Source organism: Cucurbita pepo, chromosome LG14, assembly GCF_002806865.2.
Source record: "Cucurbita pepo subsp. pepo cultivar mu-cu-16 chromosome LG14, ASM280686v2, whole genome shotgun sequence".
Classification (NCBI taxonomy): domain Eukaryota; kingdom Viridiplantae; phylum Streptophyta; class Magnoliopsida; order Cucurbitales; family Cucurbitaceae; genus Cucurbita; species Cucurbita pepo.
Genome location: NC_036651.1, coordinates 8,104,596 through 8,117,916, shown reverse-complemented (window position 1 = coordinate 8,117,916; position 13,321 = coordinate 8,104,596). Strand labels below are relative to the sequence as shown.

Below are 13,321 nucleotides of genomic sequence, written 5' to 3'. Positions count from 1 at the left end.
AAATAGAGAAATTTCACACCATTTAGGTGCAGTGGTTTTAGCACATATTCTCCGAGCTCACCTTAAGAAATACTTTGTATCCCACTGCGAACTCTAAATCCCTTCGCTTCACGTCAACATAAATTTTCTAGTGAGTATTGTGCCTTCCTTCCATGATTTCCCTTGTAAGCAGATTACCATTGATGACTTATACTCTTAACTTCGTAGATGCAAGATTTACAAGTTTGATGAAAAAACTAACTCAAGACAAGACATAGAATGCTGATGAATCTTACATTTTTCTAACATTTTTCTTAAATAGAAGATGATGATATGATTGGTTCAATTGAAGTGACTACCTATGATCCAATTGAGATCTTCTAACTATTTTAGCTAGTTTTAAGACTTTCTCATTGCTTTAGCTCCTTTTGAACCACTTTTACCATAGATTAAAAAAATATTATATAAGAAGGTTGAGATTCTAAAATTATATCTATAAGATAATATATCTAAAAATAAAATTGCGACCATGTTATTTGACAAAGTACATCACTCTCAATATGTTAAGCACTATCAGATATGAGATTCTTTTTTAGGTTTTTTTGAGTGCAAACACTATGGATTTAATATCATTAAAATATGTGTGATGATTAACTCCACATTTATTGTGTTCCAAATGGGAGATTATTTAATGTATTTTGTTCAAGTGGGAATTAGGGAAACATGCATAAATGATATGTAAAATATATAATAGTAATGCAATATCGTTTCATAACCCATTTCATGTCTTAAATCCCATGGCGGCTCAAGTAGCAAAAGAGAAAAAGAGCCCTAATTAAATCAATGTTCTTTATGTAGTGGATTTTTATAGCCATTGTGAATTAATCATACAAATATCTTCCTAAAACCAAATAAATTATCAACCTTATCTAATGTGAAGCAAGAAGCTATCAAAATAAACTAAGTAGTGAACTATAGATATTACTTTCACCCACACTTTTAAATTTTTCTTTGCTCTTTCTCTAAATCTTACTAAATCTTGTAAGATCGTGTCAATGGAAGATGACATCAAAGCCTTAAATAAATATTCATATAATTTAGTTCAAATCTAATGTGTGAGCCAAATATGAGAAAAGGCACATTATAGTGCTTGCCTGATGAACAATTGTGGAGGTATATATCCTTTTTTTTTTTTTTTTTTTCTTTCTTCTTTTTTCGGCATGTGGCGCCCTCTTTACCATTAAGCACACCATAGAGAAGATTATGAACCCTCCACCATTTCCTATATAAGGAGACCAATGGATTCATTCTAGGCATCCTCAAATTCTCTCCATGGCTATCACTAGAGTCTTGTGCCTTAGCTTTCTTCTCCTTGTAGGGTTAGGTTTAGCTTCGGCTGCCCGAACCCTTCTTGATTATGATCCCCGAACACGTCAATATGGCTACGATCGCCCTAACCCTAGAGAAGGGTACGATTCGGGGCATCGTGACGAATCCTATGATAATGTATATGGAGGAAGATCGGGTGGAGGATATGGAGTCGGAGGGTCGGCTCTTGGAGGTTCAGGCTATGGAAGTGGTGGAGTAAGGGGTTCGGGATATGGTAACGGTGGAGGAAATGCATACGGAGGAGGGGTTAGCTCCGGCGTAGGAGGAGCAGGATATGGAAGTGGGAGTAGATATGGAGGTGGAGAAGATCATGGTGTTGGTTACGGTGGTGGGCGAAGTGGAGGTTATGAAAATGGAGGCAATGGTGGGTATGGGCAAGGAAGAGATCATGATATCGGCTATGGAAGTAGAAATGGAAATGGAAATGGAAATGGAAATGGGTATGGAGATTCCCATGGATATGGAAATGGTGGAGGAGTCGACGGTGGGTATGGAAGGGGAGACGGAGTAGGAGGCCATGCAGGTGGTTCTGGCATTGGCACCGGCGGTGGTTACGGAGGCCATGCTGGTGGTTCTGGAATTGGGGCCGGCGGAGCTTACGGCAGTGGAGGAGCTCACGGAGGAGAACATGATAATAGCAAAGGAAGTGGAGAAGAAGGAGGTTATGACGGTGGATATGCACTCACAAACTCCATCTCAAACAAGAATTGAAACCCTTCTTAAGTAATGAACCCAATATTCATTATGTTAACAAAATAAAGAAATTGGGTGAGAGAATGTTGTTTTCTTAATCTATGTCCAACCTTTTTTTGATGAATGTCAAATTCGAATCCATGGTTTATCATCCTAAAGATAAAATGGGTTAAGGGTTTAAAAGAACTGAAATTTCTACTAGTACCCGTTATTCCTTTTAAGTGATTGAGTCATAGATATTCAACTAATCTTATATTAGGTAACTTCCTAAGAATTTTATTTTTTTTTTAAGAAGCATGTAAGTGAAAACAAAAGCATGCTAAAATGACTAGTGTTGATTTGTAGCGACGGTTTTCTATAACGACTCATCTTTCGAAGGACTCAAGCCACAGACTGTTACTCAAAGACGTGGAATATTTAAAAACACGCATTAATTTAAGACGGTTTAATCGTGCATGCACATAAAAAAAAAAAATTCAATCTTAAAACAACGTTTAAAGTACACATTAAGGCAAGGACGCACACCCAAAACATGGTTCATAAAGTCTAAAAATACAAAAACCAAAGGGTTCCAAAAACATATTCAAAAGAAGTACCAGAGGGTGATCTAGTCCAAAACTCCATAGCCCCTACTTCCATAGGATGAGTGAAGAAGTATGGTCGAGATCCCGACCCAAAAGTGAAGATCCGAGAATAGTCCAAGAACGGTAAATAACCTATTTCCGACTCAACTCAGTCTGTGGTTGATGTTTAAATTCAAGAAAAATAATGTGGCCTAGATGGATCTACATGCTATAACTTTCGTCAATGAAACATTTCAATTCGAGATAAGACTCAAAAGATATAAAAAAGAAAAAATGGAAAGAAAACTAACTCGAATCGATTTCGTGATCCGTTAGGAGAGAGAAAAATTTTCGGCGAGCCATGTGTCGATTGGTGAAAGGAACCGCATATACCACCAGGAGTAGGACACGCATCAGGCGACGGTGGAGATACGCGTCGAACATCGTGTGGAGCAATGCAGCTTTGTTCATTCCATGACACGCGGCCTCTACAAACCCTAATCGACCCGCAATCTGCCAATCGACCCGATCCGACCCACAACCCATCGGATCAACTAACCATCGGTCCAACCCGAGTGACGCGAACCAGATGCCTGACCCGCGACTATAGAAAGTTCACGCGCATGGTACTTGCATGTGAAAGCCATGAGTAAGACTTCTCTTGACGCGTGTCAACGCGTGTAAGTGGGTTTTCGGTTCGTTCAACTTCCGTTTGTTTGATTTTTATCCCGATTCCAATTATAACCATATTTTTATGTGATTTAGGACCTAATCGAAGAAAATCACACTTTTTGGACACCTTATTTGTGTAGAAACGCTAAACGAAAAGGTACTCATCAATCATGTAAGTCACCCCACGGTATTTAGGAAGCAATACTTAGTAGGATTCGCTTGGATTGCATGCATGCTAGAATAATTACCCTAGGTGGATAGTTTTACCATGAAATGAAATTGGGTGATTAGAGAATCAAGAATATGAAAGCATGATGTATAGAATGCTTGTATGTCCTTGGAAATCTGTTAAGCCTACAACGTCATAAGAGCCTACAAATAGGTGGCTTAATAAGCATAACTTTTATACTCATCCTTGCTACATTTTTCTTTTTAGATGCGTGATCCTATGGATTGAGAGAGGGCATGTTTGAGAGACGTGGATGATCACAGAGGAAAGTATATCCCGGGGCGTCAGTCTAGTCTTTTACTTTCACAAACTTTTATTGTAAAAACTAGTCAACGATTTGATTCTTTGTATTGAAACTTTCTTCTTATGAAATAAATGATTTTTGTGTTGATGTCTTTTCGAGTTTTTCATCCAGACACACTACACAACATTGTCGTTCACGGTTCATTGTAAAAATTTGGGTCGTGACATATACATATATAATAGAGACAGAGCATAGTAACCTAACATGGACACCTAGTCAAAATTTCAAAATCATACCGTTCATAGTTCAATTCGTACTTTTCTTAGAAAAACATGCATAATAACGTTCAACTTATATCATCTCATGCTCAAATATTTATAACAAGTTCCTATAACGTACTTTTTATCATACTAAAAACATGTTTTCAGGTCCATCCAAATAAGAGCTTAACAATTCATTTCTCGAGAAACATGCATCATATAACTTCGACATACTTGTTTCATAGATTGAATCAATCCCGCTTAGGCTCAAATTTCTATAAAAAAAAAAATTATATCCTGCTTTTCATACCTACTACAAGCATAGCCAAAGCCGAAATTTCAAAGTGCCACTTACTTGAAAAGCATGATACTTTTTGCTACAAGCATAGCTCAATTCGAAGGGATGGTAAAGTTCTTATGCACACAAATAGACAATTTACTCTAAGGCCATAACATAATGATCAATAATTCTCGTGCATACATACAAGTAGACCATCGTCTCAAGTTTACAGTAAAAGAGTCTAACAATTGAAAAGCAATTAAAATCAGTCTCTTTTAAGTAAAAATTCAAATAAAACTAGGAAACATGAGGACAAACAAATCTCGAGATCGAATGAGGATGAAAAATTGAGTCGGACTCGGTCCAAAACTGGTTGTTGAGCTCTTTTGTTATTTCCAACTTAATTTAGTTTTGAAAAAACTCATCGTAGCGGTTATGATCTGATCATGTCTTAGAAGTTAGGTCATTGAAGAAACACATTTGATTGTTCTTATGTTCTTGAAATATGTATGAGTGAATTGAAAAATATTGTAGTAATTCAAGTTTACCGCGAATAGATGTTGTCCTCTTTGAATTTTCCCTTCTGGGTTTTCCTTCAAGGTTCTAGAACATGTCTACTACAGAAAAGTTTTCACACCCTTATAAAAAATGTTTCGTTTACCTCTCTAACTGACGTAAGATCTCACAAATATTCTCAGATCGAGCTTGATCTCTATACTACAAACTTCATTTAGACGTCAGAAATGATGCATTTAAAGCATATAAAGAAGAAGAAAAGTGTAGAAATACAAAGCTTGTTGAAGCGTGAACAAAAAGGAGATATCCACTAAAGGAAGCAATATGAGATAATGGAGAGAGAGACCCACACGTTGTTATGATTCAAAAACAATGATCCATCAAACCATAGAGACAAAGGGTTTTAGGCATTAGCTTGTGGGAATTCATAAATGTCCATTACACACTCTCTTTTGCTGCTACTTTTCTACTTCATCGTTCACACTACCTTCTTTCTCTCAATTTTGGTACGATTACAAGGTTAGAAGTTCGATCCCACCTTCATATATTGCATAAACCCGAGAATTATGAGGGGTTTGTTGAGAATCGTTGAAGTTTTATATTAGTTTATAGAGTCTGTTTGGGGAAACCAAAAACAAATTTGTAGAGCTTATATTCAAAGTGGACAATATCATATCATTGAGAAGGTTTTTGTTCCTATCAAGTGGTATCGATATCAATAGAATCCTCACGTGTTCAAACAAAAAAGTTGTAAATTTCGAATGTGTAGTTCTAGTGAAGATTTGTGGTAGAAGAGTCATCTAGAACAATGCTAAATGGATAAAGTTAGAGGTTGTACATGAGGCCGAGCATCATTTATTTGTTGGGTCTAAGTTGTTTGCGAGTTGTGTTGAGAAACAAGAGTGCTCATTTCATTAAAAAAAAAATTCAAAGTCACGAGACTTTATGTTCAATGTAGACAATATAATACCATTGTAGAGAGTCGTGGTTCCTAACATTGTTCTGGCATTCTATGTAACAACTCAAGCTCACTACTAGCAAATATTATCCTCTTTGGGCTTTCCATTTCGATAGAAGGATTTCTACACCTTTATAAGAAATGTTTCATTCTCCTCATCTAAGAGTTTAGCGTTGCGCAGTTCCGTTTTAGCCTTTAAAGTTTCTTCCACATATCTAAGTGTTAGGAATCACGGATCTCCACAATGGTATGATATTGCCCACTTTGAGCATAAGCTCTCATGTCTTTGCTTTGGTTTCCCAAAAGGCCTCAAACCAATGGAGATGTATTCCTTACTTATAAACCTATGATCATTCCCTAAATTAGCCAACGTGGGACTCCCTCCCAACAATCCTCAACACTAAGCTCTCATGTTCTAACGGTTCATTGGAGAGGTAAACGAAGCATTTTTTATAGGGGTGTGGAAACCTCTCCCTGGAAAACACGTTTTAAAAATTTAAGGGGAAGCTCAAAACAGAAAACTAAAAAATGGTCATATCTACTAGTAGTGGGCTTAGACTGTTACACATGCTCTATACAAGAAGAAGCTATATTCACCTGAACATGGGCAAGCTTTACCCCTAATAGAGTAAAAGCTTCACCCTTAGAAGGAATGGTTCGCTCCCCCTCTCCAACCGATATGGGATCTCACATTATACCAACAAGGTGCACATTCTTTTTCGTGGCTCAATCATAGAAACTCTAGAGTTAAGTCTATGCCATGTGACCTTCGAAAAAAATTTCTAAAAAACATATGAATGAGAAAATAGCATTCTAAAAGGATTCATGTCGATTCGTGAGAACGGTCTTCACTCTTAAAAATAATTCAAGAAAAGTCGATCGAGAATGGTGACCTAACTTTTCTTCAAATAAGTCCAATTTTTTTTGGTTTCAAGTATGAACCAAGATAGATATAGAATGGAGATCGATTCATCAATTTAATGATAATTAGTAGGTAAATGAAGTGGCAAATATCCAACTATTTGTCGAATGTCGCATCAATCCATCTAAGCATTATTCTTAGTCTTCTTAGCAAACAATATCTACTAGTAGTGGGTTTGGAATGTTGCGAATAGTATTAGAGCTAGATACCGAGCGTTATACCCGTTCTTATAAGAGTGTAAAAATCTCTTTCTAGTAACGCGTTTTAAGACCGTAAGACTAACGACAATATGTAATGGGTCAAAGCGAACCATAAGTCGGGTAGGTAAAATTTGATTGATCCGAAGTCGATTGTTTGGTGAAACACAGTTATGGGAAACAGCGGAGGCACACTAATGGGTAATGGATATTGGGCCACTTTTGCATGTGCTTTTAACCCACTTAGGAGATGATCCTCACTCCGCCAATTCCTATATAAAGGAATCAGAGTATGCATTATAGACATAGATCTTGTGTTTTGAATACCCATGGAGAATCATGCAATGCAATACCTTGTTTTCTTTGCTTTGTTGGGTTTTGGGTTAGCTTCTGCAGCTAGAACCCTTGTTGCCTATGATGGCAATGTCCAAGTCCCGGTGTTAGGCCGCGTTTCTGTTGGATCTGGTGGTGGTAGCGGGTATGGAGTTACTGCTGGATATGCCGGTGGTGGTGGAGGAGGACGCGGAGGTGGAGGTGGCTCTGGATATGGAGGTGTTGGATATGGAAATGGTGGAGGTGAAGGAAGTGGCGCTGGATATGGAGGTGGAGAAGATCGTGGTTATGGCAATGGTGGTGGTGGTGGTGGAGGAAGTGGAGGTGGTAGCGGTGGTGGTTATGGCCCCGGTGGTGGATATGGAAGTGGAGGTGGAGCTGGGTCAGGTGGTGGTTATGGTAGTGGGGGAGTAGGTTATGGAGGAGGAGGTGGTGGGGGAAGTGGAGGCGGTGGTGGTTATGGTGCCGGAGGAGCAAATGGCGGTGGATACGGAAGTGGCGGAGGACAAGGAGGCGGCTCAGGGAGCGGAGCAGGAGGGCATGGAGGTGGAGGAGGTGGCGGTTCCGGTGGTGGGTATGGTGGCGGAGGAGCAAATGGAGGTGGATACGGAAGTGGCGGAGGAGAAGGAGGCGGCTCAGGAAGTGGAGCAGGAGGACATGGAGGCGGCGGAGGAGGCGGCTCCGGCGGCGGCTATGGTGGTGGAGGTGCACAAGGAGGTGGATATGGAGCTGGCGGAGGCAGCGGACAAGGCGGAGGACATGGTGGTGGGTATGCACCATGAAAATTACGTTGTTCTTAATGAATATTAAGTTTACTATTGTGATGATCAAAGAACGGGACACAAAGTACCCTTAATTGATTCATAAACATTCCCATTTCATATTTCAATGTAATCCAAATTCTAGTGTGATTTACTACTTTTCAATTTGTATACCAGTCGAGATGTTCATGGAGTCGAGCACAGATATCATCACCTCCTATTCTAATACACATCCCCACAAAATATGCTAAACATGAGCATACCCTGAAATAACAACAGATCAACCAATCGAGTCATGATAACTTCGATTCAACTAGATCAAAAGTTGTACGAAACTTAAAACGACAACGATTCAACTAGTTAACGTAGAATAAGACGGTTTGGAATCGGAAGTGGAAGCGCTAGGAAATTCAGGCTCCCTATTGATCATATCAACACCACCATCTTCTTTGAGCATCACCATATTGCATTTAATTTTCTTGGCATAAAAGGCTCTGTTATTTCTTTGATGTCTGTCATGTTTGTTGTTATGTTTATCAGTTCTCTTAATACCTTAAACAAACAAACACAATTGATAGATAGCTTACTTGTCGAATACAACCCATGTTGCATGAAGCCCAGAGATTTGCTCAACAATCAGCAGCCTAAGTGGGTGACCCATTATAACCTTCTTTTGTGGCACAACCTGAAGAACAAACAATACTCAATGATATACATATATACATATATATAGATATATATATTGATATGTAGATATCTATACATACACCATATTGTGTACAGAGAGATAGCACAGCTTCAAGTTTTGCATACTTGGGTTCAGTGATACACTCCCTTTCCCCTCTCACAAATGGCATCTCCTCCAAGTTGAATGGCCAAATATCCAACCAAGTTTTGGAAGAAACTTCATCAAGAACAGTACAATGATCTTTAGAGAATACAACAAGATTGTGCAAGAGAAAGGAAAACAAACTTGATTACTAACGAGGAATGTTGAGCCACGGCATGGCGCCGATGAGAGTAACGACGCAACCAGGCTTGATGACGTTATCTAACGCCCATTCGAGTGGCTTTGTTGTGAACTCTTCCATTCCGTCCATGACGACCACTATGTGTCTGTTTGCAGCCTCTGATGATGAGCTGAAACTTGGCGTTGGAGTCGGGGTAGCGATACCGTCGTCTCCCATGGCTTCGTCTCCAGCCTCTGCCATGTCACAAGACAACAAGATTAGGAAAGGAAAGAATGTTGTTGGAAGACTAGGTAGTGTTCATGTGTTTACCTGGCTTCAGAATATTAAAGAACAAGCTTTGATGCTTTCAAGAATATGTGTTGGATTCTCCTCAACAAACCAACAAACATTCTCATTGATTCTGTCAAAATCTACACTTTCTTCACTACTGAGCATAGTAATCATCTCTAAAGAATCATTCAAGATCAAAAAGTAGTAATAAATTGGAACAGATTGTCAACACAGAATTTGATTATATAACATGTAGAGCATTCGAACTGAAAACGTTTCTCTATACAGATTGAAAAAGCATCTCGATTCACCGAGGTCGAACCCAAAACCCGAACTTATGATAGCTAGAAATAAATTTTAAACGTCTTCCACCACATATTTACCTCTAAAACAACAGAAAAGAAGGGTAAAAGGCAAGGGAACTACTTAGCAAAATCTATCAACTCGGTTCACTTCGGTTTTGGCTGGCTACGAAGTGCATCACAAAACTATACTCGTTTTGCGACGATTGTTCGGCGGGCTTGACCTTTTGCATGGCAATGACCTTAGTCTCTTCTTCTTGTTTAAGGGACCTTCATTTTGAGGTCCCAATATAGCATTGATCATTTTCAACCCTCTCGAACCCGGCATGCTTTTCTTAATGTATCTCAGGGCTGCTTTTCTTTCAGGATCTTCCACACCCTTGTTCGATGGCCTTCCAGACGTCGAGCACTTTTCGGTCTTCAGATGACTGACTGGGATTTGGTATTGTGGTTCTGAACAAAATATAAACTTCCTAGATCAATACAGTCCAACCAACATCAAATAGAAAACATATAAAGATAAGAACAACGCTTTACCTGGAGTTTGGAAAACGATATCAGGGCTGGGAGATCTCGTCGGTGATAGAGGACGAAACCCATCAATACCTTCATCGTTGCCGTTCGAGCAGAGGTTCTTAGGTACGATGGGAGAAGACTCGAGTGCTGCACTCTCAAATATATGCAAGTTAGCAGAGGTAGGATTTCCCAAATCATTGGCACCAGTATCTTGCTCCCCCATTTCAACAGAAAACTGAGCAGGACTCAGCCGCAACGTATCCACAGGCACATTCGTAGTTTCACAATTGACGATAGATTCAGCAGACAACGAAGAGCGAACAGTATCGATACTATGCAAAGTATCGGAACATGAATTCAAGCAAGGATCTCGTTGTTGGATTAAACTCGAGAACCATGAAGTTCCCTTCCTCTTATATAACAGAATGTAAGCCTCCCTTGACAGAACATAATCTTCACTAACTGGAGTAACCTACATAACATCAAAACCAGATAGCTTTTCTTCTTCAGAACAAGCTTATTGCACTTCCCTAAAGCATACTCTTGATAGTAGTTATCCACAAGGCCAAAAAGATCACGACAGCACAACATCAGATCAAATGTCGTAATTCAAAAATACGTAACGGCTACTAAAGTTTTGAAAATGATGACGAGATCTAAATGATTCTACTGATTTACAGCCAATGGCAAGTACCCAAATGCAGGACCAACAAGACCTTGAGAAGTCGGGGAAAGAAGAAAACACGAAACGAAGAACGAATGGAAAGGAAACTAATCACTAACTCAATCATTTGCCTCAATCATTTGCCAATCTAAACAAAACTGAAAAATAGTTCATAAATGTTATACCATTGAGTCATCCATTCTGTGCCACGTATCGGGAGACGAGCGAACGAAGCTGAAGTAATGTCCAGAAGTAGAGGAAAACCCTGTGTGTTCCACAATTGCATATAATTCATACTTGAGCTCCACCTTTTATCATCAAAGGGAAAGACAGAGAAAACATCAGTAATGAACCTCAAAACCAAATGTGGGGCATCACTCTAAGATAAGAAAATTTAGGCTTTACCTCTGCATCACGGCCTCTCACGCTGTACGGCTGCAAATCTAACTCTAACGGAAACTCCAAGTGCTTTTCGATTTTCTCGACGAAAGAACTATCAGCCTTGAATCTCTTTAAGTGGAATGTAGTAACCAAAGGGATCTTTTCGAGCTTAAGCTGCTTCTCCACCAACACCTCTTCTTTGCAGTTTTCACACTTAAATTTTGTCTCTGGATCACCAATCTTCTCCACCTTGGTGAAAGACTCCAAAGCACTAGAAAGGGAGTCGACATTCTCAATCTCCAAGCTCAGGTCGACCAAAGGCTCGTGGGTTTCAGAACAATGGCCACAATTACAGCAGCATAGCTGAATATAACGCAAATTGTTAAATGGCAAGAAACAGAAGCTCAATACTCTAAACAGAACAGAACAGATAATTAACGTTCTTACGTTGCTTATGAGACGACCACCAAACACGTTATTCACTAGATCATCATCATCCTCAAAAGAAATTTGATCCTTGGCTTCTCTTACCAGGCATCTTTCGAGTTTATCCAAGAAGCACTGCAGGAACTCATGGGCGTCTTCCTGCTGGTATCTCCGAAAACAAGACGAGAAGTCTAATAATAGCTTAAGAATAACAACAGTATACCAAAGTTTTCAAATGCTAATATGATCAAATAGAGAAGTATATAAACAACTGCAACCTCAAATACACGCAACACAAACCATTCATATCCAAAAATCATAGATAATCACATCACACAACAGACAAAAAGCACTAATTAACAGAAATTTGAAAGAATACAAATCTTGTGGAAAAAAATACAGAAAAGGATACAGTTCAAGTTATCAACAAGTCGAAGTGGGGAGATAATCCCGCCCATAGATGTTAAGGAGAGCTCGATATGATCACGAATTGCACAAAGAACACAAAGATCTTCACCTGCGGTGCAATTTTGCGATCTTTAACAACTATTGGATAAATAAAATTTCATAAACAGATAGAACACATCGGAAATTATGAAGATCTTACTGTTACAAGGCATATCATGAGTGACAGATCGAAGACCCTCCACAAATGGAGCAGTATGAGTGAGGCACTGCAGGATTGCGTTTATAAAGCAAGTATTACCCATATTTGCAAGCCCCGCACCCTACGAAATAAGAACATAACCAAAATCAAAGCCCAAAAGCTGTGAATTACAACGAATTGCAAATAACTAATAACAAGAGGGACTCACCACTGATAAAGATTTGGCTCCTTGGGCAGCCACTGAACTTGTTGGGAAACCTTGTTCTGAAGAACAATTCAATGAATTGTCAACGAATGATGAAACGGGCAAAGAGGGCAATGGCACGAGTGCATCAGAATCAGACGAGTAAATTGAAAATGACGAAGACCCATTAGGGTTTATCGAAGAAGTACCCCAAGACTGATTAGCAGAGCCGTCAATAGGCGAAAAGGAAAAATCCCCACCTCCACAAGACGACGGCGGAGGCAGAGATTGCTGAGTTAGGGCTTGATCAGTAGTCGACTGCCAATACCCACCTTCAATTTCCAACGGAGGAACCAAATATCTATCGGCTTCTTGAGATTCCGCCAGATGGGTCGCCATTAAAGAGAGTGGAAGAAGATAATTAGGGTGAAAACAAGAAAAAACGAGCTCTAATGAAACGAAACAGAGATGGGTTATGGAAAATTGGAGAGAAAACGAAAGAGGGGGAAGATTTCAGGGGAAAATTGGAGCGGGGGAACCGGAAAAGAGAGGGAAAACGAAAATCAATTGGAGGGGTTTTAAGGTATGATTTGAAAAGGGAGGGAAAACTCAAAAACTCCCAAAAATTGGACCTTTCCGCTTCAGAACAAAAGGGGGAAAAGGAAATTTTGAAGAGAGAATTAGAGGAAAGGACGCGGAGGACGATAATCGACAGTTGATTTCGTTTTTTAATTCCTTTCTCAACAGTTCGTTGTGGAGACTGACACTCAAATCTCAACTACTACCCCTTTCTCTAAAAACCCTAAAGCCTCCTTACTCTTTATTGAATCATTTTCTTTCTTAAATTATTAAATCAAGATTTTAAAAAATTTATCAATTCAAAATATTTACTAAAAATTTATAACTCTTCCAAATAAATTTCTCCTCATAAAAAATAATAATAAAATTTTATACAAACGTGCACAAAAGACCAATTTGTTTTGTCTCATAGGTCAGGCGGTATG

At 39.1% G+C, this 13,321-nt stretch overlaps 3 protein-coding genes across 4 annotated transcripts; 2 read left to right on the top strand and 1 right to left on the bottom strand.

Moving 5' to 3' along the window:
• Positions 1-1,311: 1,311 nt before the first annotated feature.
• On the top strand, positions 1,312-2,079 carry LOC111810502 (glycine-rich cell wall structural protein 2-like). The gene has a single exon (XM_023697210.1). It carries the CDS (start codon positions 1,312-1,314, stop codon positions 2,077-2,079), a length of 768 nt encoding a protein of 255 aa, XP_023552978.1.
• Positions 2,080-7,192: 5,113 nt separating this feature from the next.
• On the top strand, positions 7,193-8,192 carry LOC111810004 (glycine-rich cell wall structural protein 1.8-like). The gene has a single exon (XM_023696533.1). It carries the CDS (start codon positions 7,232-7,234, stop codon positions 8,015-8,017), a length of 786 nt encoding a protein of 261 aa, XP_023552301.1. The 5' UTR covers positions 7,193-7,231; the 3' UTR covers positions 8,018-8,192.
• Positions 8,193-8,347: 155 nt separating this feature from the next.
• On the bottom strand, positions 8,348-13,046 carry LOC111810003 (ubiquitin carboxyl-terminal hydrolase 20-like). 2 transcript variants are annotated; one of them, XM_023696532.1, is made up of 13 exons: positions 12,527-13,046; positions 12,342-12,397; positions 12,134-12,254; positions 11,939-12,043; positions 11,548-11,717; positions 11,125-11,463; positions 10,905-11,027; positions 10,077-10,527; positions 9,277-9,992; positions 8,982-9,200; positions 8,764-8,900; positions 8,584-8,681; positions 8,348-8,508 (listed from the first exon to the last, which is right to left on the bottom strand). In XM_023696532.1, exons 1-9 carry the CDS (start codon positions 12,714-12,716, stop codon positions 9,718-9,720), a joined length of 1,830 nt encoding a protein of 609 aa, XP_023552300.1. In that variant the 5' UTR covers positions 12,717-13,046; the 3' UTR covers positions 8,348-8,508; positions 8,584-8,681; positions 8,764-8,900; positions 8,982-9,200; positions 9,277-9,717. The 2 variants fall into 2 exon arrangements, with proteins under 2 accessions (XP_023552300.1, XP_023552299.1); XM_023696531.1 differs by having other exon boundaries at positions 12,342-13,046.
• Positions 13,047-13,321: the final 275 nt, after the last annotated feature.